At 43.7% G+C, this 26,764-nt stretch overlaps 2 protein-coding genes and 1 pseudogene across 3 annotated transcripts; 2 read left to right on the forward strand and 1 right to left on the reverse strand.

Moving 5' to 3' along the window:
* The first annotated feature begins 3,736 nt into the window (after positions 1-3,736).
* Positions 3,737-7,959, forward strand: LOC133109446 (draxin-A-like). Its single transcript, XM_061218768.1, has 6 exons — positions 3,737-3,890; positions 4,394-4,614; positions 5,947-6,067; positions 6,405-6,497; positions 6,632-6,721; positions 6,856-7,959. Exons 1-6 carry the CDS (start codon positions 3,737-3,739, stop codon positions 6,966-6,968), a joined length of 792 nt encoding a protein of 263 aa, XP_061074752.1. The 3' UTR covers positions 6,969-7,959.
* A 2,354-nt stretch (positions 7,960-10,313) lies between these two features.
* LOC133109322 (type-1 angiotensin II receptor-associated protein-like) lies at positions 10,314-20,562 on the forward strand. Of its 2 annotated transcripts, none has more exons than XM_061218602.1 (5): positions 10,314-10,457; positions 10,909-10,943; positions 11,206-11,320; positions 11,987-12,197; positions 17,344-20,562. In XM_061218602.1, exons 1-5 carry the CDS (start codon positions 10,431-10,433, stop codon positions 17,454-17,456), a joined length of 501 nt encoding a protein of 166 aa, XP_061074586.1. In that variant the 5' UTR covers positions 10,314-10,430; the 3' UTR covers positions 17,457-20,562. The 2 variants fall into 2 exon arrangements, with proteins under 2 accessions (XP_061074586.1, XP_061074587.1); XM_061218603.1 differs by lacking the exon at positions 17,344-20,562 and adding an exon at positions 14,231-14,946.
* Positions 20,563-22,936: 2,374 nt separating this feature from the next.
* LOC133109448 (uncharacterized) lies at positions 22,937-26,245 on the reverse strand (annotated as a pseudogene).
* Between the last annotated feature and the right edge of the window lie 519 nt (positions 26,246-26,764).

Consider the following 26,764-nt stretch of genomic DNA (forward strand, 5'->3'; position numbering starts at 1 on the left):
TTGACAGTTCCCCTTGCTATATTTTACAGCATACTGTATACACTGGGCATAGGTCAGCATGAAACGGACGCACAGTGAGAACACACACGACTGCTGAAGCAGGTCCCAGATGCATGTGACTGGAGACAGTGGATATGTCAGATCCTAGATCTTGTGTTTGGTTCTGCATATATGATTTCAGCTCTGGGGTTGATGAGTTAGTTGTGAATGTCCAACATTAATGTTTGCTTCCACTGAATGTGAACTGTGCAGCAGTCTTTTCCTGACTTGAGATGGAAATGTACATAAATTCCTGCTTCCTGTGCATCTCACATGTGTATTAAATGCATTAGAGCAGGAACTCCTGGAGGGCCAGTGTGAATGCAGGCTTTCGCTTCCAAAATTCAATTAGCGTAGCTGTATGCACCGATTCTGGTGAACTCACAGATTAGACCACAGTAAAACGCTTCATACAGGGACACAAGAACAGTGTTCAGCTGTCAGTCAAGAGCAAATCTGGAAATGGAGCTGAAATGTCAGACCACATAAGTCATTTGGATTAATAAATTGGATATAAAATAATAAAGGGCAGTGATTAGCGTGAAACAGACTCGCCCAACCCCTGCCATAGATGGAATGGAGTGGATGCTGCAGAATTACCAGAAAACATTAGCTGGATAGAAATGGGAACTGTACAGCTGATAAAAAGGTCTTAATCTTTGCAGTGTGTTCCTCCAGTGTTACTCAGGATAGTGTGAGTATTCTGATAGGAGTTGTGTGTGCTTGTGTGCCCTCATACCCATGTTTGTATATTTTGACTGGCAGTACTGTATGTAGGTGTGCCTATGTGGAAGCGTTGTGTGTTCGTCTGAAGTGAATGGCACTGTTCTTTCTTTTGCTTGTTCTCTCAAGCACTCCACCCTTTAACCTCTACTATAGCTCATGTGTAATATACAATGTAATCACACGTGGCTTCTGGTGCTAGAGCGGGTGTTGCTAAGAGGGGCGTTGGGACCCTACAGTTGCCTTGATAGCAGGCTTCAGCAGGTGGAGACCACCAGACTCCTGAGCAGCCTCCCAGCACTGCAGCGTTTCAGCCACTTTCAGCCACCTACTCTTCTTATTCACATCCTCCGACTTGCTCCAGCAAGGGGGTGGGGGGTTGCTCAGAAAAGCTGGAGGAATCTGGATTCACTTCAGCATGCAGTCAGCAGCGATGTCTTGTTTGCCACTCTTGTGATGTGTGCAGTGGAATCTTGCTGAATATTAGCTTCACTATGGATTCACACTGGATTTCTATTGCTTTCAATTCCATCTCGGAAGATCAAAGGCAGACCTGACAGGGGAGCCTCTCCGGTGTTGTGTAGCAGCCATGTTTGAGGAGGTCTTTGCTCTGTGTCTGTTGTCTCTCCACTGAGTCCTGAAAGCCATGCAGGGTGCCCCCTGTCACACACCCCTGTCTGCTCTGCTCCTGTCGGATGTTGCCTGAGCAGTCTCTCATGCCCCCGCGGGGGCAGTGTGTGATCCGCGCGGGGTGTGGCGGGGCAGGTGTGCGAGGCGCCGGGTGGCACGCAGTGCCTAGCAGGGAAGCTGCTTATCAGGGGCGGACACTCCGGGCCGCACGGGCCGTTTCGTTAGCCCCGCTTCTTTTCAAAGGGCCAGCTGTCGCACGAGCAGCCCAACACGGGCGGGGCGGGGCGGGACAGGGGCGCTGCTTTATGCTTGTCGCCGCGGCTCCGTGGCTCCTGCTCTGCGGGGGAGCATCTATGGCGTGTTTGCAAAGCCGCTGTCTTCACCGTAATTACCTGTGAGGGTACTTCCGACCATAAAAGGCATTTCGGCGATCCCAGCCTCGGAGTACATCTTCACGTGGGAAACACAACCGGAGGCAACGTGCTACGGCATGAGCCCTAGTCCTGCTGGGTCCTGCAGGGTGACACAGACCCGCCTGGAGGCAGATACTAATCCTGAGCTCCTCTCTAGGCCAGGGCTCCCTTTGTATTTCATATCAGAAAAATAAGCACAAAGAAAAACATAATCCTTCTCATGCTGTGTGTGTGTGTGTGTGCGCGTATGTGTGTGTGTGCAAGCGAGCGTGTGCTTTTGTCTACCTGTTCAACCGCGGCCATTATGTGCTGACAGGTGAAACCTCAGCATCAGCACTTAATCTAAACCGCTTGCCCTGGGCAATATTTAAATCAGTCTGGGCTCTGAAACTGCTCTCAAGTGTTTATGTATTACCCTGGTTTGCATAATGATGTTGCAACACTGTGGATTATTTCTATAGAAGCTATAATTAAATGTTGCTTTTTATTATTTGCTGTAGAAGGTTCTCAGTAAATATTGATAAAATGCAGATGTTTGGCTGAGGGCCTCGTGGCTTATATATGCAGTGTACGGTATAGATTTGGGACTAGCTGAGATCAGCAGGGGATGAACAGTGGAGGGGAGTAACAGATTACATGTTATGAGTTCCTGTAATCATGCTGTATTTTCCACGACAATATTGTACATTTGATTTACGGGACATGATTCCATCTCACCAAGCTGAATGTAAAATAGAGCATTTGATAGTATGTGATGAAAGCCATGTGAATGATTTTTTTTATTTGAATTGTTTAATAGATTGCTCATTTCACTCTTTGCTGTGATATGGGGACAGAGATGGCACAAATGACATGCTGTGACTCAAACTACAAATCAGTTTAACTATAGTTAAATACTGTTGTGAGCTTTCAGTGAGGGTGATGTGAATGTAAGTTCACCCAGTTATGAAAGGTACGGTTAACTATAAATTATTGCGCAAGAAACTATTAACTCAAGTTAGTATGAAAATTATTATGAGCTTATGCGTTACGCTTTGTGGTTCATGAATTGGCATTAATGTAGTTAGTTAATGTATTTGTACATCATCAATGTATTTGTAATGATGTACAAATACATTAACAGAGCTGTACAAATATGTGGTAGTTAACAACTACATTATTGTTAACTTCTTAGTCGTAGTTAACGATGACATTATTGTAAAGTGTTACACACTTAGTTATTGTAACCCTTTTCATCATACATGCAGCCTTAAAAATGTGTGGACAAGAGCCAGAATCAGCACACTGGCAATGTTTCTCTGTCCATTTATCAGCTGCTGCTTTAGTGAGCTTCAATTGGTCTGGATTGAACTGGATTATACCTTTAACTACAATTATGCCTTTTTGGGACTCTGTACATCTTGGTTTTGCTATTTAGCCTAATTCTTTATCTCTTTGGACAGCTGCTTGTTCTGACAATAGTTACAGGCAGTGCCATGTGTGAATGCTATTGACCGAGTAAGATGCCAGATAGTCCTTGATTGGGTGAACCAGAGAAGCCCCTACACTGCCCCCAAAGTTAATATGCTAATGTTTATGTTCCATATGTGGAACTTATGTTTTTCTTCCCACGAGATGTCTTTGTGTGAAGGGGCCTGAGAACACTGTTGGTTTCTCACCAGCAGGTGGCGCTGTGTTGAAAGATGACAGCTCTCCCCTGGTGCCTGTGGCCGACGCTCCTCTTTGGCACTTTGGCATTTTCTCACAGAACCGAGCCCAGGCCTTGGGACGGCAGGAGGGGCGTGGCGCCGGTGTTCTCAGCCAATCGCGACGCTCACAGCAGCGCGTCACGTCACGGTCGGCACAGCAACGGGCTCGGTCACGCGCCGCCCGGGGATGACGGGATTGGTCGGGCGGGTCTGAGGCTGGACGAGGGCTGGGGTGGAGGGGGGATGGAAGGAACCTCACTGGCCTTCAGAATCCAGTCCCACGGGCCCAAGCACCGCCCCCTCAGGACTGAGCGCGCTCGGAAGAGCGGGAGACGCGGACACCATCCTCAGCGCAGGAAACAGGGCGGCCGCAGGAACAAGGCCCGACGTGCTAAAGGTGAGGCCTCAGGCTCAACCCCAAATATGCTCCTGCTCTCATGCCTTACGTCTGTGTATATCTGCCTCTTTTTATATCTTTTTCTCTTTTTGCATCTCTCTTTCTCTCAATCTCTATGTCTTCCACTACTCTCGCCATCTTTCAGTTAAATTCAGTTTAATTTCATTTTCAACTTTATGGAATAACAGACAATGGGTATTTTCGTGCCAGATGTACAGAAGTGTACAGATATGATTATAGTACATAGTACTGGTATAAAGCTGTTATGTGTTTAGTGATGTTTACAGTGCAAGCTCCGTGAGGGAACGCGACTTTGTGTTTATCTGCGTATCAGTCTCCTCTCCCCCAGTCGAAGTCAATCCAGTTCAATCCAGTCAAATTCAGTTAAATTCAGTTAAATTCATTTAAATTCAATTCAATTGGAAAACAAAAAAAAATTGATGAGCATTGTGTTACCGTGGCTGCATTTATGCTAAAAATGAAACATTTCTCTGTCTCTCCAGGCCAGTTCCGTTATCTGCAGCCATGGTTGGTGCAGCATGGGGATGAGTTTGAGGGGAAACCCTCCGGTGTGGCTCCATCAAAGAGCCCGGCCCAAGCCAGCCCACCTCCATCTCCCACTGACATGGAGTACACTACCAACCCCAGCCCCAACCCCAGCCCCAGCACATCCCTGCTGACCACGGCAAATACTGAGCGGCCTCCCACCTCCACTAATCCCCAGGTACCTGAAACAGGGATGGTGTCTACTCTCACAACAAGAGGAGTGTGTGAGCATGCTCAGACATGTTCAGCCCATCAAAAGGAACCCCACAGGAATGCTAGCTCATGATCATGATCTGAGTTGATAAGCGGTCACGTATCATCGGATAAGCAGACACATAATCTGGTGTGGACTTGTTTTCCCTGTCATTTTGTTTATTCTTTATGTACAGTAAACAACAGACAGAAGCCAGGTAATTCTAGCAATGAATCATTTACATGCCATATCCAAAATACGGCACCAGAACATAAAAATGTAACACTCACCCATTCACTGCAGTTATTGTGTACACTAGATGACCTAGTTACAGTAGCAATATCATGATTCTCAAAATGGGACCATCATGAATCTTTAGAAATGTTTTTGTCTTTGTGAGCTGGTCAGGACACACCATTCTCTTGTTTATGAGAATCTGGGGATAATAATGCAATCATTTAAGATAATCAGAGAAAATCAAGGAAGTGAATGAAACATGAGTTTTTAGTGCATTGAATAATTGGCATGTACTATTGAGCTTGCAGGAAAAGAGAATGAAAAGATCACTAGTCATCCTCCTGTGATTCCCCATACTCTGTCCTCATAAACCCATCTCCCCTGTGTCAAACATGCCTCTTCATCCCCCACACCTCTGTCAGTCCCTGTCCTGAAAGTGTCATCACCCATCAGTTTATCGAAACATTCTGCTCAGCATCCCCAGTCCCCATCAGCCCCAATCCATCGCTCTTCATTTCCCAGCTTCCCACAGTCAACCTATTCTTCCGCCGCTATATCGGTACAGAGTCCCAGCCCAGCCGGAAGGCTTTAATCAGCCTGCTTTATTTACCGCATCGCCCCGCAACCTGCCCGTGGGCCCACAACACACCTCACCGCTCGCTGGCTCACCCCATGCAGAAAATTACTCTGGGCTTCTGTCTGGGACTGAGAGCCGGTTGTCTGTGTGTGTGTGTGTGCACATATGCGTGTGTGTTTCGCAGTGGGAGGGTGGTGGGAGGGTTAAGCCCATGCCTTCCTATCTTCCTCTCTACCATCTGTCCCAGTCGTGTCCCAGTCCCCCCAAGCCCCCAGCCACTGGCTCTCACTAACCGTCTACAATTAATTTGGTACAGACATTGCACTGTACCCTGGGTGAATCACAGTGTTGTTACTCACTTTCGAGTCAAATATACACTCAGTGAGCACTTATTTTTTATTAAGTCTACTTCTGTAGCCTATCCACTTAGAGGTTTGACGTGTTGCATGTTCAGAGATTGTCTGCAGATTAAAGTGTGTGTGTTAAATGTGTTTGTGGATTAGAAATGGAGCAGGAGGAAGCAGCAACATGAGGTGATGCCCACTCTTGACATGACTCTCTTTGACTGGACTGACTACGAGGACATGAGACCAGCAGAAACATGGCCAACCTACAAAAGGAAAGGTGACACTGCCTCATACTAATCTCCAGGTTTACTGTACAATCAAATCAAACCTACCTTCATACAGTGTAGTACCTGAATTTCTAATTTAATAGTACATCCATTTTCACATAAAACACTGTATTCTTCCCTCTTTTAGAAACCTTAAGTTAAAAAACTGTTGTAACAATAAAATGCACTTATCAGTGGTTCACTTCCCTTTCTTCTTGCCCTTGCTTCTCCTGCCTTTCTACTTGGCTACTTTCTGCTTCTCCTTCCTTCTTTCCTTCCTTTCGTTTCCTTTCCTCCTCCTTTTCTTCTCCTCTTGCTTCTCTTTCTCGGTGCACATCTGCGGCCTAGGCAAGTGGCACGGTAAGAATCTGAGTGGTGGAAATACGACAGCGGATACGGACGCCGTAGAAGCATGCGACCACCACCTGGACTGCCTCTCAGGTCAGTCAGCCTCCCTTCACACTAACAGCCCAGTGGAACGATAACATGGATGCTGGGATACGTGTGACCAGAGGAGCTGATTGGTCCTGTGGTTTCTCTCCCTGGTTGTTCTGGCTCCGGCTCTCCTCCCACAGGATCCTGCTGTGACCTGAGGGACCATGAGTGCAGGCCTTACAATCGCGGGCTCAATAACAAATGCTACGATGACTGCATGTGTACCGAGGGTAAGTGCTTCTACACTGTATTCAAAATCAACAGGCAACAGGGCGGCGGGGTGCATCTAATGACCATCTTGATTTACTGGAGTAAGTTTTACTCAGCTTTGCCTCTTTTGGGGGGGGTTATCTATGCATTTCAGGGCTTCGCTGTTATGCCAAATTTCATCGCAAACGTCGGGTGACCAGGCGGAAGGGGCGGTGTGTGGAGCCTGAGTCAGCAAACAGTGACCAAGGGGCATTCATCACGGTGTGAAACAGCTGGGGGACCAAGGAAGAGTGCCATGTCACCCTCCCCCCTGCCCAAATATTAGAGGAGAAAAAGAGCTCACCCCCAGATATCTGCCCCAGTCTGTGTCCTGTACACACACCCAACAGAAACTCTACATACTCCACATGCATCGAATTGCGACCTGGCAAAGAAGCATTCATATGTCTTCTTCCTTTCAGATTGCTGCCCTATCATGTACTTATTCACTGAAATATGTTACAAGAATGGATTCACACGATTCGTTTTCGGAACTGTGCTTTTTACTGTTGTTTATAGATCTCCTTGTTCATATTGACCGTGCTGCAGTGTTTGTGATACTTCATTGACCTCAAATATTTAATTCCCACAGTGCCTTCGAGAGGGCCGATGTGTAGCATGGGGGTAGAGTAGGAACATCTACAGGAGCCTTGGGGGGGTCACGAGTAGGGGTTCATTGTGGGTACAGCAGGTGTCAAGTGGAGATTTTAATGGTACACAGTGAGATTACATCTATTGGGTCTTGTGTGTATACACAGCACCTAACCCCCATAAAACCAGCAGGTGCCAATACGTTATGGTGAAATGTTACTTAAAAATGTAACATTCTTTGAATGTATATTAGTAAATGTATTACAAAGTGTATTAGTTGTTTCCAATTTTGCATGAAATCTTATGTATATGTTGTTGATAATTGTTTTTATGACATTTCATGGCATGCATAAAAATGAAGGCATAGTTAAAAAAGTTTAAATTGTGCACATATTGTTTAATACACAGGTAAATGTGACATTTTAAAAAAGTATTACTTTTTACTATTTTAATATCAGTCACACACATAGGGTAGATGATCTGTTGGATTTTAAAGGGACGGTGGGGTATAGTAATATAGACATGGTCATAGCTCACTTGTAGAAAATTGTGTCATGGTCACAAATTATGATTTGTTAGAGTAATGTATTTGTGAATCTGATTTTATCATTAAAAATGATTCAATTGGTATGCTTTTATTTTTATCATTTACTTACATACAGTAAAGACAGCCTGTCACTGTCATTGCATTAGTAAACACAATTTTACAATGGCGTATAACCACATTGCTATGAAAAGAGATTAAATAGCTGTTAGCGATTGTTTCAAGAGTGATGATGTAATTTTTTTGATGATGCTGTCAATGTAGACACACTAGCCCATGGAATGCCACATCTTCTGAAAGCAGTATCTGCGTTTTACACTAATTCACGTGAGTTTTGCTAAAATAATTTTTTGCCATAATAAGCCAACTCACAAACTCACAATGATAACATAATTAACATTCATAATATTATTATGACAGTTGTAACAGAAACGGGATTAAAAAAGTGGGTTGATAATACATCCATACTTTGATGCAACGTGTTGCTATTCTGATCAAAAAAGAATTGTTGCCAAACTGCCTAATAATATTAAAAACCCTAGGGGTGATTTATGTTTTAATTTAGTCATGTTGAGCCAGCCAGCTAGAGCATAACCTCTTGTTTTCGCCTTTTCATACAATTATTTCATTCAAAGTGTATTTTTCTCCTGCATTTTGGCTCTATTTTCTGAGTACCACTGTGTGATGAAAATGTTTTTCTAATATGTGTGAAGAATAGTGATGAACCGATTTACAAGCTGTTACAATAGCTTACGTTAGTTCAGGTCTGAATATAATCACAGGAGATTTTTTTCACCCATTATCATTTATGGTGTATTGATCAGTTAAATGATTTTGTGAATTCTGGAGAAGGTATTGAATGTATGTCGGAGACTATAATGTTTTATACTTGTTTTATGCTGTTTTTAGTGGAAAAACTAACGATAAAGTTTGTGGCTGTAATGATAACAAGTTTCAACTGGTATTGAATATTATTCAGACTATTTCATGTATGACCTCCACTGTACCTGGTTTTGACAGTTGGCTGTATAGTTAACTGCCAAGATAAAAATTCCTTTCACTCTTCTGATGACTACAGCTAGCACCTCGGTTTGTTCCACTTACGTAATGAAAAGTACAGTACAGGGGCTGCTGCGCCCTGCTGAAACACCAGTATGGTATGTGGAGAAAATCACACTGTGTCACTGCTGCCTGTGCCCAGTTTCCCTTCAGATAAGAGCGTGAGTATCCATCGCATCATTGAGCTGTTGCACCTCATACCAGTGACCTCTTGTGGTCTGCCTTGGCTAGCTATGTAAAGTGTGACTGGAGCTGAGCTGGCGGACTGGAAAACTGTGATGAAGCCACACCTGGCAGCACACACTTCAGTGGAGAGTCCTTCTCTGCCCTCCCCTGAGCTGAAGGGAGGAGTTTGCAACCTGTCCTTTAGTACATTTGGAGTCCCAAGTTGGGAGAAGTGATTAACATATGGGTAGAAAATGGGTCATGTTGAGAAAAAAAAAAACATTAATAATTGTGGAACCTTTTTATTAAAAACTTTGCAAAGTAAAAGCAAACAACCTCATCCAGTTTCTATATAACTAGTACCTTGCATGTTAGATGTTCCGCTTTTACTAGTGCGACTGAAGCTAAATACTTTGCCGGAGGGTAAAATGGCTGTTCCTAACCTGGGATTAAATTCTGTAATCCTCAAACCACAAAAATATGGCCTGTTCCCAAACACAGCAATATATCAAAGAAAGTATATTAAATTTACAATCTGGCAACTGTGCACTTGACTGACTGCTATAAACCTCTTGATGTGTGACACTTTGTTTTTTGTTTTATGCTCCTGTGTAAATTAATGTTGCCATCTGGCATTCATATTAAAAATATGAATGCAAAATATGCAATATGAAGAATGTTTAAATCTGGGGTCTCCAACTGCTTCCCTGGAGGGTCGCAATCTGCTGGTTTTTGTGATTTCCTTTAAATCAGCCAAAAATTTAGGCCTTGGGAACATGGTGTACAGACTCTAGTCAATCAATCATCTTAAATTAAGCGCTTAAGTGCAGTAACGTATCCAAAGCAAGCAGACACTGGCCCCCAGGATTTGAGTTTGAGATCCCTGGTCTAAATTTTGACATGGAAAGACCAAACTATTTACATAGTATGAATATTTATAATCACAGTGGTCAGAATAGTATGATATGTATGCATAAGCAAGTAAATGTATATTTAACTCATAATAGCTGTCCATTCTTTAAAGTTTTGTTAAGGAGTCATACAAACCATAAACCATAGGATGTTATAATTAAAAACATTCCCCTCCTTGGCACTTTCATAGAATGTTTTATAACTGAGTAAAGAGGTCACTTCTGATGATGTTTGGGTCATGTGGGGCGGTGAGCTAAATAGTCACGTGGAGAGAGTCAAGCTGTTGTCACATGGTTTGTGTTTTCTGCTTGGATGGAGGGAGGGGTTGGAAACTTCACAAGGAAATAGGAGCACAGTTTTGTACTTTTTAATGTGACATTCTAAAAGCTAACGGGAACGACCTGCACTTTCCAGCTAATATGGAAATTCCAGCCATAAATTTGAAGGTAAGCGCGAATGTTTTCATGCCGAAGAAAGCAACTCAATTTGGCATTAGAATTTATCATTAAAGTGATGCTATGCATCATATAAGCAATCAACACTATGACAGCAACAGTGGAAAGAGCATATCAATGTCATTTAAGTGGCCGTAACAGTGTATCATGTGTCTTTCCTCATTGTAAGCTAACATGTTATCGTGTACATGGCGAGTTACCGATAACACTAACAAGACAAGGTATTAACAAGAGATGAGGACTGCCAATATTTCAAGATATTGTTATACAGAAATCTTCAGAGATAAGATGTCGTAGATCAGGTGTTTTATATTATTGGTATTTATTTAATAACGATACTGCTGGTTCCATTTTCCTTTAATTTCGAAATGGCTAACGTTACTGTAGAGTTGTTCCTCTATTGGATTGCAAAACCGTGACGGGAGGGTTTCTGTTCCCACAGGCCATAGTGCTGGTGCATTGGCTGCTGACCATCTGGTGAGTTGGTTTGGATAGTGTTTTCTCCACACACCTGAGGAATTTCTCGAGTTGACCAGAGCCTCTTTCAGCAGTGCAGTGAACTGCTGCTGGGGAGGGGGGGGAGGGGTGCTTTGTCTGCACTCAGTTGTGTACAGGGATATGTATAAAGCTCAAGAGATTTTTGACTGACCTAAACCCGTCTGAATACCATGCCATTTAATTTTGACAACAGGTTTTAATTGTCTGTGTGTGGGTGTGTGTGTGTTTCTGTGTTTCTCAGGGGCTATATGGCTTTCGCTTTCATGCCTGCCTCTTATGCGTGGGGGAACTTCACAGTCTTCGCTGTGGGCGTGTGGGCCATTGCCCAGAGGGACTCCATCGATGCTGTGCTAATGGTGAGTGCCCCACCCCACCTGCACGTGTCACACACCTGTAGCCTGTGTGGATGTTGTGAACAGATTACAGATGTGGAGAAAATGAGCCCTTTATTGCTATATTGATTAAAGGAATGTGTCATTCCATCACTTCCTGTTCCATCACTTGAATATAAAAGTGAGGTAACAAGCATCAAAAGGTCTCATTGCTGCCGTCTTTGCCAGGGGTTTTTGCTCAAAGTATTAAACCAATAATTGCCAATAAGTGCCAAAAATTTTGGAACCTATTTTGGGGAAATTATTTTGTTTGAATTCCATTGAATCATTAATAAAGCATACTACTTTACTTGTTGGAAAATAAAGCTTATGTCAATTGCTGTATTATGTTTTAGTTTACAGCATTTTTGTGAAGATTTATCAGGCTGTTCATTTGGGAACAGAGCTTAGTATCTCTCCCCCACTTGACCACTGAAGTCCTATATTTATCCCAAGGACATTCTTGCTCTTTCAAAGCCTTATTTAATTATGACTTTTCCACACTCTTTTTTTTTTTTGTCTCTGAAGCTGGGCCATTGGGGAACAGTTCAGCATTCCAGAACATTTCACCCATAGGCCTGATGGGAGATGAAGTCCAGTGTGTGATAAGTGTAGTTTTTCACCCTATGCCTCCCCATCCTTACCTTCCAGTTCCTGGTTGGAATGATGGTGACCATGCTGACGGACATGATTCACATCGGGATTTACTACCCGGCGGGCGAAGCCTTGCTGGACCGCGCCCGCGACACGTTCCGCTTCAGTGCAGGAATGGCCATCCTCAGTCTGCTGCTCAAACCCGTGTCCTGCTTCTTCGTCTATCAAATGTACCGCGAGAGGGGCGGGGACTACAATGTCAACTTCGGTGAGTGGATATCCCGAGGGAGGAACCGGGGGGTTAAATTTGGGATTCGATAAGCTGGGGGTGGGTGTTGGTTGGGTTTGCAGGTACCTGGGTGTACCTGGGTGTTCCCCATGTGTACCTGGGTTTGCAGGTACACATGGGGTAGGTGCACTGAACCCACATTCAGGCAGGTGATTGTAAGGGACAACAGGGCTGTATTTGCACACGTCATTCCATTATTGGTCTGATTGAATCCGCATATAAACTGAAGTAGTGGAGGAACCCCTTGGTTCTTTTTCATACACCTGCTCCTGCAGTCACAGTGACATGTCATGGATATATGAGGGTAATGGTTGAAGGTTTGAGAGGCGTAATGTTTTCACTTGCTGCCTGTGTTGCATTGCAGGGGGCTGTGGCAGGCCGCTTGCTTTCATGTGTGATAAAGGACAGAACTCATGCCGAGAGTCTCTCTGTTAAGCATGCACTCGTATCACAAAAGACCAAGCTAATCTAGTTAAAGAGACAGTCACAAGACGAGCACACTCAGAGGCGGGGAAACCACAGGGGAACATTCAAACTGCTAACTGAATGCTTTACTACTACAGCTAATACTAATCTTTTTTTAAATTAAAAAAATTTTTTTAAAATTTTTTTTTACAATTTGCTTGTGTTTGTCTTATCCACTGATGAAGGCTGATTGCCAAAACATTTTTTATTTTTGGCCGTTCATTTTTAAGACCAGAGAGTAATTACGTTGTTTCATTTCCAAGATTGCAACCCAGCAAACAATAAACATGTGAAGAATGTTCGGAAACATCCTGGTTAGATCCTCATTTTGTTTTGAGACAAAACAGTCCCCTAACACTCACAGAATACTTTTAGTCTTTAGTTTAAACAACTTCTGAGAGTCACAGGAAAATGTTCCAGGTATGTTGCATGTTGCAAATTAACTGATAACAGCCCTTAATTGTTATAATTTATTTACCAAGAAACATTATGGAGGATTCATGTGAACTAACATTTTAAGAATGCTCAGAATGTTAGTACTGATATGCCAGATTTATTGCACATTGCTACATTCATTGACACAATCAATGCCTTCCGCCGTTCAAATAGTTTTTAATTGGAACAGCAAATTTGAATCGTGTACATTTCCACTTATATGTTCAAAGGACAACCAGGAAGAATGAGACCAATGTACTTGTTGGGAACATTTTACTCTTTGTGGGCCTGTTCTTGGAACCAATAACTGTTATTTTTGTAAGTTCTGTTCATTATAGGGGGCTTGCTTTTTCTCTCTCAAGCCTCTTTACTCTGATAATCAAAACTAAGTGTTTTTCCAGCAGTTTGGTGATTACTTCCTCTTGTTCGACAGCTGATCTATGTTTTGGTGCATTAGACTAGTGCTTCTTACTATACACATAGGTGTTCGATGAGATGATGACATGCTTTGAGTTTTCAGTATGACTTTTCATTCAGGATAAATAAAAATATGATTCTGAATTACATTTTAGATTTTAAATGATTTTTGCATTTAGGCATTTAGCAAGTACTCTTACCCAAAGCATCTTACATAGATTACGTTTTTACACACGAAATTAATAGATAGAGCTGGATATTTTAGTTCAGGTTACAGTAAGTACCCAGTTAAATGGTACCCCAGCTGGGAATGTAATTCACAAGTATGGAGATACAAGTCCAGTTATGAGTGCTCAGTTTATATTTGGGAGAAAAATAAATGCCTTTGTTTTACCTGAGAGAGTGTTATAATGATGCACTGAGCTGCTTTTTTTGCATCAGGCTTTTTATTATCTTGACTCTGTAGTACAGGTTTGATGATTGTACCTTGTCTTGTCCCAGTTTCTGAATTTCCATAAACTCTCATACCCATTTGAGCATGTATTGGAGTGTTCACTCGTGCCCCTGGCTTGTCTCCCCCTCCTCTGTATCTGTGTCTTGACTCCCCTCTGTCTGTCATTTGACTGTATTGTCACCTGCCTCTTGTCTCTTGGTTGGCCACCTGTGTCCCTGTGTCCCTGTGTTTTCAACCCCAGACCTGGAGACATCGGTGGACAGCCGCTGCACCACGGACAGTTCAGACAGTGTCTTGCTTGGTCGTCGCTACTGAAACCCCCACTCCCTCCTTCCACTGCTCCTTTCCCTGATCTCTCCATTCATACTGCTGGCCTCAGATGACCCCTCCACCCCCAACCCCTCTCCTATCAGAACCCTCCATCCTGAATCTGAAACTGTCATCCTCGATCATTCCAGCACATTAAAATCACATTTTCCTGTGTTTGTACCTGTTTACTACATGTTGTGTCTATGGACTTCTTTTCCTAGTTGTTGCCCTGCTCATGTCGGCTGTCTCTGATACAGATTTTCTGTCCCTGTTTTGTATGTACTGCGTGATTGTATGTGCATCTATATATGTATGTTATTCTGTATATGAAAGTATTTTATCACTGTCTGATATGTCTGAGGAAAAGTCGTATTTATTTTATTTGTGACGAACATCACAGTATCAATTGCACATTTTCCCTCTTTCTTAATGTAATGTATGTTCTGTCATCTCATGGGACAGACATAACTGACATATTTAAATGCAATATTATGCAGTGCATAGGTGATGTACAGTAGATGGATTGTTTTTGCTCAGAAAATAGTGAAAGGAAAAATTATACAATGTGGTGCTCACTGAACAGATGCTTGTTTTTTTTATATTGTCTAGTATCGGTTGTCATACATTTAAGTATTACTGTGTGTTTATAATAAGAATAGTAATTTATTTAGAATATACATTTTTAAAAGGTTTATTTTTAATAAATTATATTCAGGAAAATCTTTCAGACTTCATCTAATCAAATCAAACCAAATTCAATGTATTTGAACAGTGCATTTTGCAAACATTTGACACAAAACCATTTACAATGGACCCTGGCCTAACCCCCCACATGAGCAAGCCTAGGGGAACTGTTGCAAGGAAAAACTGCCTGAGTGGGACAGACAGGAAGAAACCTTGGGAGGAACCAGAGATGACTAAATTAGTCAGTCGGTCAAAGTTCACTGATGTAGGTATATAATCAAGGTTAGGTCTGATTGTGGTTTTGGACCACAGCCCCAGCTAGCCGCTCTGCACATATGAATGGCCAGTTGATCTAAAAACACCCGCTCGAGGGCTTATGTGCTAACTTCTGAATTCCACCCTATTTAATATAGTAACATGAAAGCAAATAATTACATAATCCTGTGACTCGTACACACAGAATATGTACGAGTCATAAATAAAGCAAAGACATCAAAGGAAAGCTCTGAATGCCAGGTTATAATTCTTTATTGTTGCAATTCAGCATAACTGTGCCTGCACAAGCTCCGTTTCCCTCTACGATTGGTTTTCTGAGATTTGTAGTTTGTGAAGCCCATTGACATTGGTGCTTTCTCTTGTTTTGTGTGGGGGACAGAGTAGCTTTGCTCTACCATGCCATTGATAAGAACCATGAAGTGTCATTCTATCAACGTACAGAGGATTGCATCTAACTCACATGTTTGGTCATTATTATCTCCATAATTTAACATATGTTTCTAAAATATTTGTGCAATCTCTTTGTGAATGTTTGCATTCTGACAGCATTTCTCATCAGAATGGATCACTGTCGTAATCTGTGCCTTAATGTCCTTAAAATGCCCAAACTGATTTGCACAGGACATCTTTTGCCTTGACCCAGTGCTAGTAATGATTGTCAGAATATACAATGCACTCAGGTGTCACTGTTTATGACTAATAGCCATTGTTTTGAATCAAAAGGGATGGTGTTGATGTTCGAAACAATAGTGCATGGATCGAAATAATTCAGCAATTGCAGTGTATTCAAGATTTGCACTCACTGTTTTTCAGTAAAGAGGCAGCTTTTGATTCAAACATTTCAGCATCCTGCTTGATCAATAAAATCAAATTGATTAATTCAGTAACTGCACAATTCCCCTAATTGAACTAGTATGGTGAAACATTTCAGCTCATTTTTAATAAGGAATATTTATTGCTGAGCTTTTTGCTGCACCTTTGTTTCTTTTAGTGCCATTGATAAAATGCATCGAATGACCTTGATCTTGATTGATTTTGAAGATTAGTTCCCCCTCTTAGGATTATCAAGAAGCTTTGTTATGATGGTGCAGCAAGGATTCATTGATTAGTTGGACAAACGTGCGGCAGAGATGGTCTGATTGACCACCTTGTAAAATGTGTGTGTGTGTTTGAGGTGGTGACCCAATGTGGTTTGGCTACCATGATATCAGTTACCGTGACCTATCTGCAAGATATGGGCACCTTCTAGTGGGTTCTCTCAGCAGTCCTGTTCTTAGCTCTATGGAGCGCAGTTTGTCCTCATCTCTTTTGTTTATTTAGTCAGATCCGGTTTTCTGAGTGTATCATTTTCTTTAGCTCCGGGCTTGGTTTCACTTTCTGTTTTGCCCTTCTGTTAGATATGCCCTGGCAGGTCTCTTAGTTATTTTTATAGACCACTGACAGAAGATTCAGTGAGTAGGGGGAGCTCTTATTAAGCATTTTCTTCGATTTGTGTTTCCCCTGTCCCTTTCTATCACTGATTTGAGTGGTTATCCCTCTGGGTTAACTGAGTAAATATAATGTACAGCCCCTAGTGTGTTGACTATAGTCTGTGAACTTATCTCGTATCCAGAAAATAGCATTTGCTAAATGAAAGTACATCTGTTTATTCTAAAATAAGTACAGACATTCATTCAAATAGATTAAGAATGGTAAATGGTTGGCATTTATATAGCGCCTTTGTTCCAAAGCACTGTACAATTGATGCTTCTCATTCACCCATTCATACAAACACTCACACACCGACGCCAATTGGCTGCCATGCAAGGCGCCGACAGCTCGTCAGGAGCATTTGGGGGTTAGGTGTCTTGCTCAGGGACACTTCGACACAGCCCGGGCGGGGGATCGAACCGGCAATCCTCCAACTGCCAGACGACTGCTCTTACTGCCTGAGCCATGTAGCTCCAGTTGCACTAGAGAAAATGATAGGAAACACTCTTAGTAGTATAGCGATAGTTTGTGTCCGTATGATATTCATATGTGATCTGCTTAGTAAATATGTGGATGACTGTAGCAGTTCACTGACTGTGGTCTGTTTGCATGCAGGCTTCCCCACTGTCACCCGGAACCGAGACGCTTATCAGTCCATGGACCAGCAGGATCAGTCCAGCAGCCCGAGCACCACATACGACCCCAAAACTGGGCCACGTTCCTACTGAGAAAGACACGGAGGAGCATGTCAAGCCTAGTCAGGGCTAGCACATCCACACCACTATTTGTATCTCGGAGAAATCGTAAACATTCCCTTATTGTTGCACATTAGAATATCTGTTATGCATGTTCTGCCTGTTATGTTATCCCCTACTTTAGTTTTGTTTTCTTGTAGCGATTTGTTCCCTCTTTCCTCAGACTGTGGATATAGAGATCATGTTTGAGCTAGTTTAGGGCCTTTGGTGGGCAGGCCAAGGTGTCAGTTGGGGTGGTATGAGAAGGTGTTCTGTACATTCCCTGAAATCAGTGTCTTAGCTTAAGACTTTAAAAAGCCTCTTTTCTCTGAATTCATTCTGGCGCAAAGAATGGGTATATGTGTGCTTTATATGTGCTCAGAGCTCTGGCTAATGTGTCCGAAAAGCATCGGGGGTTCAGGTTGAATATACTATTTCAAACCCAAGGCAGTTGAAGACCAAAACAATTTTTTTTTTACTTCTCCGTGTTTATCACTTACACTGGATTGTGTTAATATTTATATTTGAGAGTTTAGTGTTAAAGTTAACTTGAACATCATAAATATAAAACAACACACTTTAAGTAGTGGGGTTGATCATAACTGTTCAGCTGAAGCAGTGATGCAGTGAAAAAATAGCTTGTCTTTGCCCTTTGGTATATCATAACTGTTGTGTCCTTTTTTCAGTGTGGTCAATGTTTGGGTTTCTGAGGAGGAAATGGTTTCTGATCATGCTGGTGAAACGTGCTGTGCTGTACACACCAAAATCTCCCCCATGTCCCAACTGTAGCATATGAGCCTGTACCATGCCCTTACTGTAGGATTAGGGAATGTGCTCCTACTGTAGCATATGAATATATCCTATTATCCAACTGCAGGATTTAGGAATACTTTTCATGGCCTTACTGTAGCGTATATTGCCCCCACTGCAGTGTTACCTCTGCCACACGCCTATCGTAGCAATTACAGACTCATTCTATGTTCTTAAGTCATAGGTTTTGCCATATGCTTATTATAGCACTTCCATGCCCCCAATGTAGCATAAAGGACTCTCATAAATCCCTATTGTAGCATTTACTAGGACTAGCATTTTCTATGCTAAACCTCTATTGTAGCATGTAGGAATCTCTGCTAATCCCCTCTTGTAGCATATAGGAATCTCTGCCATACAGCAACCTGCCACAGTCTTATTATAGCACTTACCATACCACTATTTGCAGACTGTATAAATCTTAAACATTCCCTTATTATTGCACAGAAGAATATGCCCCTAATATGTAGTGCTGTCTTTCTGTTGTAGGTATTTTTCATCTTGAAAATCTTTTTCCACTTTAGCCTCATGCTGCAGCTAGTTTATTTGTGAATATTTGTACATTGTCAACAGGGTTGTCAAGGGTTGTCAAGAGGAATGATATTATTGGCTGTTTAGCTGACTCAGCCCCCAATCTAACGTGGACATTGAGAAAAGTGAACATTAATTAATCTTTCAAACGCACACAGTTTGACAGAACAGATCAAAAAATTTGAATTACAACAGACAACTTGTGGTCTTATTTTAGCAGCAAAAGCTTTTTCAGCCATCTGCATGGAATTTGTCATCACTTTCCTTCTGTTTGTTCTGCTTCAGACCATAATATGGAGGGCACAGTCTCTTACTAAAGTGGCTGTGATCTTTATTAATCTATCTGCCCATTTTAAAACTAGATATCAGATTTATGTCATCGTTTTGCTTTGGTCTGTGTATTACATGTTTCTATGCTGCAGAGTAAGGGTAGTGCAGATTACTGTTTTGCTGTTTACTCATGTGTTACTGATGTGTGTGTTGCTAATACATTTACCCACATTTATATATTTACAGGTCTTTAATTGCTGCATGTGTAGAATCTACCTTGATAATCATTCATCCAAGAATCCTGGAAAACCTGCTGGGTTTTATTAGATTAATGACTGCATGTCATTGTGATTGTTGCTCAGCCCTGGACTGTAGTGGTTTAGGAATTAAATGGTGCTAAGGCTTGGGAAATCTACACTTAAACTAAAGCTATACCCAGGAAGCCACTGAGAAAATGGTCCTGGACTGGCTTTTGAAAAAAGCGGTCTGTGTTTGGCTCAGGGCCCAAAGTTAAAAGTTTAGAGTTTAAAGAGCTCACTGTCGGCCTCACTCACAGCACTACAAACCCTTAAAAAGACAATGGGAAAGGTATTCTGGGTGACTTCCGAAGAGCTGCATTTCTGTTGAGTTCCTTTAGTGGTGAGATGGCTGAAGGGCCACAGTGTCTGCAGGGCTTTCTATAGCAGGCCTGGGTACTAAAACCTGGGTAGTAGAAAAGCGATAACATTTTAGAAAGAACTTAAATATCTGCTGGGAGTCTGAGGTCTCTCTGAACGGCCTTTTTACTGCTTTTTTTGTCAGTTGGTGAATGGCTGTACGATGTCTTTAAAACTCATTCACACAATGAGAAATGCGAGGTGTGATTGTGCAAAGCCTGAAGCCATATGGAATGCCTGTGCAACCTTGCAGTGTGCTGGGTTAGTTCTCTTACCATTGGATGACTGTTTGATAGGTATGCCCTGCTAAAATGTATTTAATGTTTTCAGACTTGAAGAAGCCTACTTTTACTTCACAGCAGAACTGCGAATCACTGCTGATTTGCACTTACTGCTTCTGGCCTGCAGGGTTAAACTTGCCTGCTGGCTTATACATTATAAATATCTGTCTTTGTTTTGTTTTGTTTGTGTTGTTAGGGATGCAATTTAGAGAAGAGCAGCAGGTTTACCTGAACAGGCTATCACATACATGTTAATGCTGTGAAGATTTTGCACACTTTGTAATGATTCAATATGCTTAACTGCAATGCAACTGTTACTGTATTTGCCACTAACTGCTAACAGCACCTATGGTATGAAAACAAAATTCTGGACACTTGTTTTTTTACAGTCCCTGTGGGGATTTAAACCAATGAATGTATCAACGACACTGGATCACTGAGTAGCATTATTCCCAATGAAATGTTCGATGCTTTCATACGACATTTAACTGAAACTCCACCCATATGTCCCTGCCTGATTTGAAATAAACTAACCTGCTGGTTGAATTGGCATTCCGTTGTGTATCGCCATCCTGTTTTTCAAGGGCATTCTCTAGAGTCATGAGCCATTTAAGTAGAGTATTGATTGTTGTTGAGAGAAGGCCCCTAAGTGTCCTTTAGTGTGTAGGACAGATGTTCAGTAATGCACGCCGTGCGGTTTAGCCATTCGGTGCATGCGTATGCCCTTGGGAGGCTGCCTCCTCTGCTGCATACCTCATGTTCTGCAGATAGAAGCAGAATCTGCTGTCCTTCACTTTCTCACTTATCATTCACTATTTCCAGTGCTAGCCTGTCCATCTTCTTTTCGTTTCCACTCTCATCTTCTCTTAGCTTCTTCTCCTTTCTCCTCTTGCTCAAAATACTGAATTTAATCTGAGTTCTGGGGATGTGCCTTGCCTTCCTGTCTATCAAAGAAATCTGAGAGCTTTATGTTTTCAGCTCTAATGCAATCAGTGGGTTTGAGGTTTGTTCGAAGTTGACTAGTCTATATTATCTTGGTCTATTCTGTTAGGTGAGCAGTCTGTGCTATATTTGTATTGTGTTGTGATGTTTGTGAATTTTTTGTTCTCCACATAATTAACAGGGCTGATATTGAACAGTCATTGAAGACAGTTATCATCCTCTCTCAACCCCCACCCCCTCTCTGTGTGACATGTTTCTCAAATAAACCCTGCGGCGTGTTTAATGAGCATGGATTGAGGTCAAGAAGGAGAGGGCTGGCTACAGATCAGGTTGATTAATAACAAACACAAGGTCTCTTCCAGACTCATCTTCATCAGCTGTGCCACTGAGTCCTGGGTCCTACGGAAGTATTCTCATGCATGTCAAAACAGACTAGGTTATGAAATCTATACGTTACTCAACTCAACTCAACAGTGTGTTCTAAAAATGAATGCTATGCATGTACATTGATCCCCATAATGTTTGAGATGGATTTGTAATGAAACAATTCACATGTAGTTCAATTGTTTGTCCCAGCTCATCCAAGAGGCAGACTGAAAATTAGACAAAAAATGTTGTGTTGCACTCTCATGTATGTGCATATAGATATTATGTTGATACAGCAGTCATTGCAACATAGTCTACTTTTGTAGCAACTGTATCATTGCAACAATATGTATAGGGACTCTGCACTTTCAACACTGTGGTTACAGTCCAGGCCAACCAGCCCAAACCACCCCCTGTGAGGTCTGACAAAATAATTGATAATTTCATGCCACAGCCAGAGAGGAAGAGAAAAAGCAGTATATCAGCCTGAGGAACAACATTAAACCTGCTGGACGTGTTCCTGTTTTATGATAATTGCAGTTTCTGCGGTGAGTTTGAGAGGAACTGTCTGTGTGGTTAAAGTACCTGAGAAGCCCCTGGCTCTGGAATTAACACCTCCACTCCTCTCCACTGTCAGCACAGCCAGGACATTGACCTTTACAAGGACAGTGTTTAAATGAGGCGGGCTGGAGAGTCAGAGTTATAATTACCGCCCTAGGGGATGTCTTTCATTTAATTAAACCACAAAAGAGAGTGTGTGATAGATATTGAGAAGAGATATGTCCCTATGTACACTTGCTGAGCACTTTATTAGGAACATCTGTACACCTACTTATTCATGCGATTATCTAATTAGCTGATTGTGTGGCAGCAGTGCAATGCATAAAATCATGCAGACATGGGTCAGGAACTGTTGATGTTCACATCAACCATCGGGATGGAGAAAAAAATGTGATCTAATTGACTGTGGAATGATTGTTGATGCTAAACAAGGTGGTTTGAGTATCTTAGAAAATGCTTATCTCCTGGGATTTTCGCACACAACAGTCTCTAGAGTTTACAGAGAATGGAACAAAAAACATCCAGTGAGCAGCAGTTCTGCGGGTAAAAACGTGTTGTTAATGAGAGAGGCCAGAGAAGAAGGGCCAGACTGGTCAAAGCTAAAGGAAGGTGACAGTAACGCAAATAACCACACAATACAACAGTGGTATGCAGAAGAGCATCTCTGAACACACAACGCATCATAACTCTAAGTGGATAGGCTACAGCACTAGAAGTATAACAAATAAGTCTAGTATATCCACTTAAACTGGAGCCATTAGTAGAGAGAGCTAGTATGAATAAAACGGCGAATAAAAGCAACTGAATAGCCACAAGACTGCAAGAAACCAACCTTAATGTGGGTTTTTATTGAAGTAGCTTCCTGTATACTATGTAACCCAAATGAAACTAGGAACAGTTCAACTCAGGTCTATTCAAAGCTGACCAAATAAAAGAGAGTTTCCCATTGAGTAAAATAATGTACATAACTCGTACTGTGTACATACATCTACTGATGCCTCTGGACACATCTTCAGTGATGTTCCTGGAATCATCGGGTGTTTCGGGTCTTTCAACATCATACACCCTCCTCCAGGTGACCCAACCGGGGCTGATCAGACCCCGGCTTGTGTCCAGATGGCTAGCTACCATGACTCCATGGCTCTCCTCTTTTGAGCCACAGCCATCTTGAGGCTCTCTCTGCCGCATCGGTGGTACTGCGGATGGCTCTCCTCTTCCTCTCTCCCACGATTCCTAAGCTACTGAAGGCTCTGGCTAAAGAACGGGCTGCGAAACCCCTGCATCCGACCTCCACCGGTAGACACCTTGCTCTCCACCCAGCCTGCTGACAATCACTGACCAGTCCCGCGTACTTGGAGAGTTTCCTCTCAAAGGCTTCTTCCAAGCGATCTTCCCATGGGACCGTCAGCTCCAGCATCACCGCTTGCTTGGTGGACTCAGACACGAGGACAATGTCTGGCCGCAGGGTGGTAGCAGCAATGTGACTGGGGAACTTCAGCTGTCGTTCGAGGTCCACCAGCAGCTGCCAGTCTCTTGCAGAGGTCAGGATGCCAGCAGATGTTCTTCTGGCAGGGGTTGCCTGCTCCCCAGCTCTGACAAAGGCGATGGTTCTCTTGGAGGGTCGGAACTGCTTTGCCCACAGAAGTCCAGCGCTGATGGCTTCAGCAATGGTCTTAAGGACTTGGTCATGCCTCCAACGGTACCTTCCATCTCCAAGTGCCCTGGTACAGCAGCTGAGGATGTGTTCTAGGGTTCCTTGCTTGGAACACAAGGGGCACGCCGATGTCTCTGCTAAGCCCCATGTGTGCAGGTTTGACGGGCTTGGAAGCACGTCGTAGACTGCCTGGATGAGGAATTTGATGCGTTGAGGCTCGGCTCTCCAGAGCTCAGTCCAGGTCACTTTCCTCTCCATCGCATTCTCCCATCTTGTCCAAGCTCCCTGTTGTTTCATCCCCACTGCCCTGCAGGATCTTGTCTCCTCCTCTGCTGCTCTCACCTCCTCCTGGACAAGGCACCGCCTCTCCTTTCCCCTGGTGTTCAATTGAGGAGTTGGGAAGGACCCTAGCCCAGCTCGGCCCCGTGTGACCACTCCCACAAGGTTCCTGTGACGTAGCCTGGCCTCTGCTTCTTGGACAGCATCCTCTGCTCTCCACTTCCTGCCAGTCCTCACTTGGATCCCAGCGTTGGCCACCTTTGGGTCACTCGAGTCCCTATACTGCACCACTTCTCTAGCTCTCGTCACCTTGAATTCCTCCTCCAAGGATCTAAAGGGCAGCTGTAGCTTGTTGTTACGCCCATAGAGAGCGATGCTGCTCAGGCTCTTTGGTAACCCAAGCCATCTTCGGAGGTGTTTGCTGACCTTCCTCTCCAGGGTCTCAACCGCTGAGATTGGGAAGGCATAGACAAGGAGGGGCCACAGGATCCTGGGGAGAATGCCGTGCTGGTACACCCAGGCTTTAAACTTCCCCGGAAGGCCTGACTTGTCCACGGTTTTCAGCCAGCCATCCAACTCAGTGCAGGTGGACTAAATTGATGATGTGTCTCTCAGAGAGCTGTCAAAAATCTTGCCCAAGCTCTTGACTGGCTTCTCTGTGATGGTAGGGATGGCTTTGCCTGAGATGTTAAACCGGACCTTGTCCTCCACCCTCCCTTTCTTCAGCACCATAGATCTTGATTTGGCTGGTTTAAAATGCATCCGGGCCCACTCCACCAGCTTCACGAGACCCTTCAGAATCCACCGGCAGCCTGGGACTGATTCTGTCGTGACTGTGAGGTCATCCATGAATGCCCTGATGGGTGGCTGCCGTTGACCGGATTTTGATCGGGGCCCTCTGCACTCTGGCTCAGCAGACTTGATGAGCATGTTCATGGCGAGGGGGAACAGCGTCACAGAGATAGTACACCCTGTGATAATGCCAACCTCCACCTTATGCCAAGATGATGATGTTGCTCCTGAAGAAACCCTCATCCTGAAGTTGTTGTAGTAGTCAGCGATGAGGTCTCTACACCTGCTGGGGACATGATGTTTCATCAGAGTGAACTGGACCAGCTTGTGAGGAATGGAGCCGAATGCCTTCGCCAGGTCGAGCCATAACACTGACAGATTGCCTTTGTTCTCTCTGGCCTCCCGGATTAGCTGTGTCACCACACCGGTGTGTTCCATACAGCCTGGCATTCCTGCAATGCCACCCTTCTGGACTGATGTATCAATGTAGGTGTTCTTTACCAGGTAGGTGCTCAGCCGTCTGGAAATGGCACTGAAGAAGACCTTCGCCTCGACACACAGCAGGGAGATGATGCGGAACTGGTCTAGCTGGGTGGAGTTTTCCTCCTTCGGGATCCACACCCCTTCAGCCACTCGCCATTGTTCTGGGATCTTCCCCCTTCTCCAGAACACTCGCATGAGTTTGGGGCAGTTCTTGTACACTTTGTATGAAGTGCCACTTGGTCCTGGAGCAGAGCTAGCCCTCGCTTTGCGTACAACCTCTCTGACTTCCTTTAGCTGCAGCTCCGACTTGTCGAACTGCACTTCGGGTTCAGGGGGGTCTATAAGGATGTCGCACTCTCCCAACTCCTGCTCTCTCTCAGGATCGCTGTACGTCCGAGTGAGATATTGGTCTATGTCTTCCTGCGAGGAGGCAAGTTTCCCACTGCGCTTCTGCCCCAGAAGGTCCTTCATAAACTTGAAGGGGTTGGCGATAAAGGCGGCACGTTTACGTGCCCTCTCACGACGCCGCCTCCGATGCCACTCTGCTCGGCGGAGAATCGTGATCTTTTTCCTTAGGATGCTCATTAGCTGGGCCAGGCCAATGCGCTCCTCTTCTCCTGCCACCTTGTGCTGGGACTTAAGCGTTTTCATCTCCTGCCTGATGTTATGGATCTTAACAGCTCTTTGGTTCTTTGTGTAGGGTGTTCCGGAGCTTTTCTTCTCCTCTTCACCGAACCGTTCAGCCGCGATGCTGACAACGATTGGCTTCTCCCTTTGCCGTCGCCTCCAGAATTTGGTCGACATCGTCATCAAACTGCTTCCACAGTGAAGTCATGCTCGCTGCAGGCCATTTGATCCGCCTCCTGACAACACTTGGAGGTTCTGGGCACTGTGGGGTGACTCCGGGCCTGGCCCCTCCTGCGTCTCACCAGGTTGAACACCTGTGCGTTGTGTTGCTTCTGCTCCCATCGGACATTTCATCCTTGCTCGGTGGATCTTCAAGCCATGGATGTTCTTGCAGACTTTGCCGCATGTACACTGCTTGCTCATAGTCGTTTGTTCGTTGCCTGGGTCAGTTGCCGTTGTATCCGTCCGATTGGGGTGCTCATCCTCCCCCCCTCTCGGGCACCCCTGGGGGTATTTTTCCATTAAGTTCATCGTAGCTTGTTTGGGCGTCCTCCTCTCAGAGGACACAGATTGGGGTGCCAGCCCTTTCTGTCCCGGTTTAGCAGACGTACTAAATTATGTCTGCACAGACTTGTGGGACATTCAATAAATACAGAATGAGAAACATGGTAGCGAAAGAAGGAGCAAGAGAAAGAGTGTTGACTCTGTACAGTGTTGGCTTTAAGAAATAATATGGATGAAGGTAAGACATGGATACATATCCATTTTTAATTGTGTGTTCAGGAATGGAGAAATGAATAGTTGAGGATACAGTTCAGGATACAGGGGTGAGGAAGGCTTGTTAACCTCAGCACATTCATAAATACCTTCTTCACATACATACATACAGTCAGGTCCATAAATATTGGGACATCGACACAATTCTCCTCTTTTTTGGCCACCACAATGGATTTGAAATTAAACAAACAAGATATGCTTTAATTTGAGGGTATTTACATCCAAATCAGGTGAACGGTGAAGGAATTACAACAGTTTCTATATGTGCCTCCC

The sequence above is a fragment of the Conger conger genome, chromosome 14, assembly GCF_963514075.1.
Source record: "Conger conger chromosome 14, fConCon1.1, whole genome shotgun sequence".
Classification (NCBI taxonomy): Eukaryota; Metazoa; Chordata; class Actinopteri; order Anguilliformes; family Congridae; genus Conger; species Conger conger.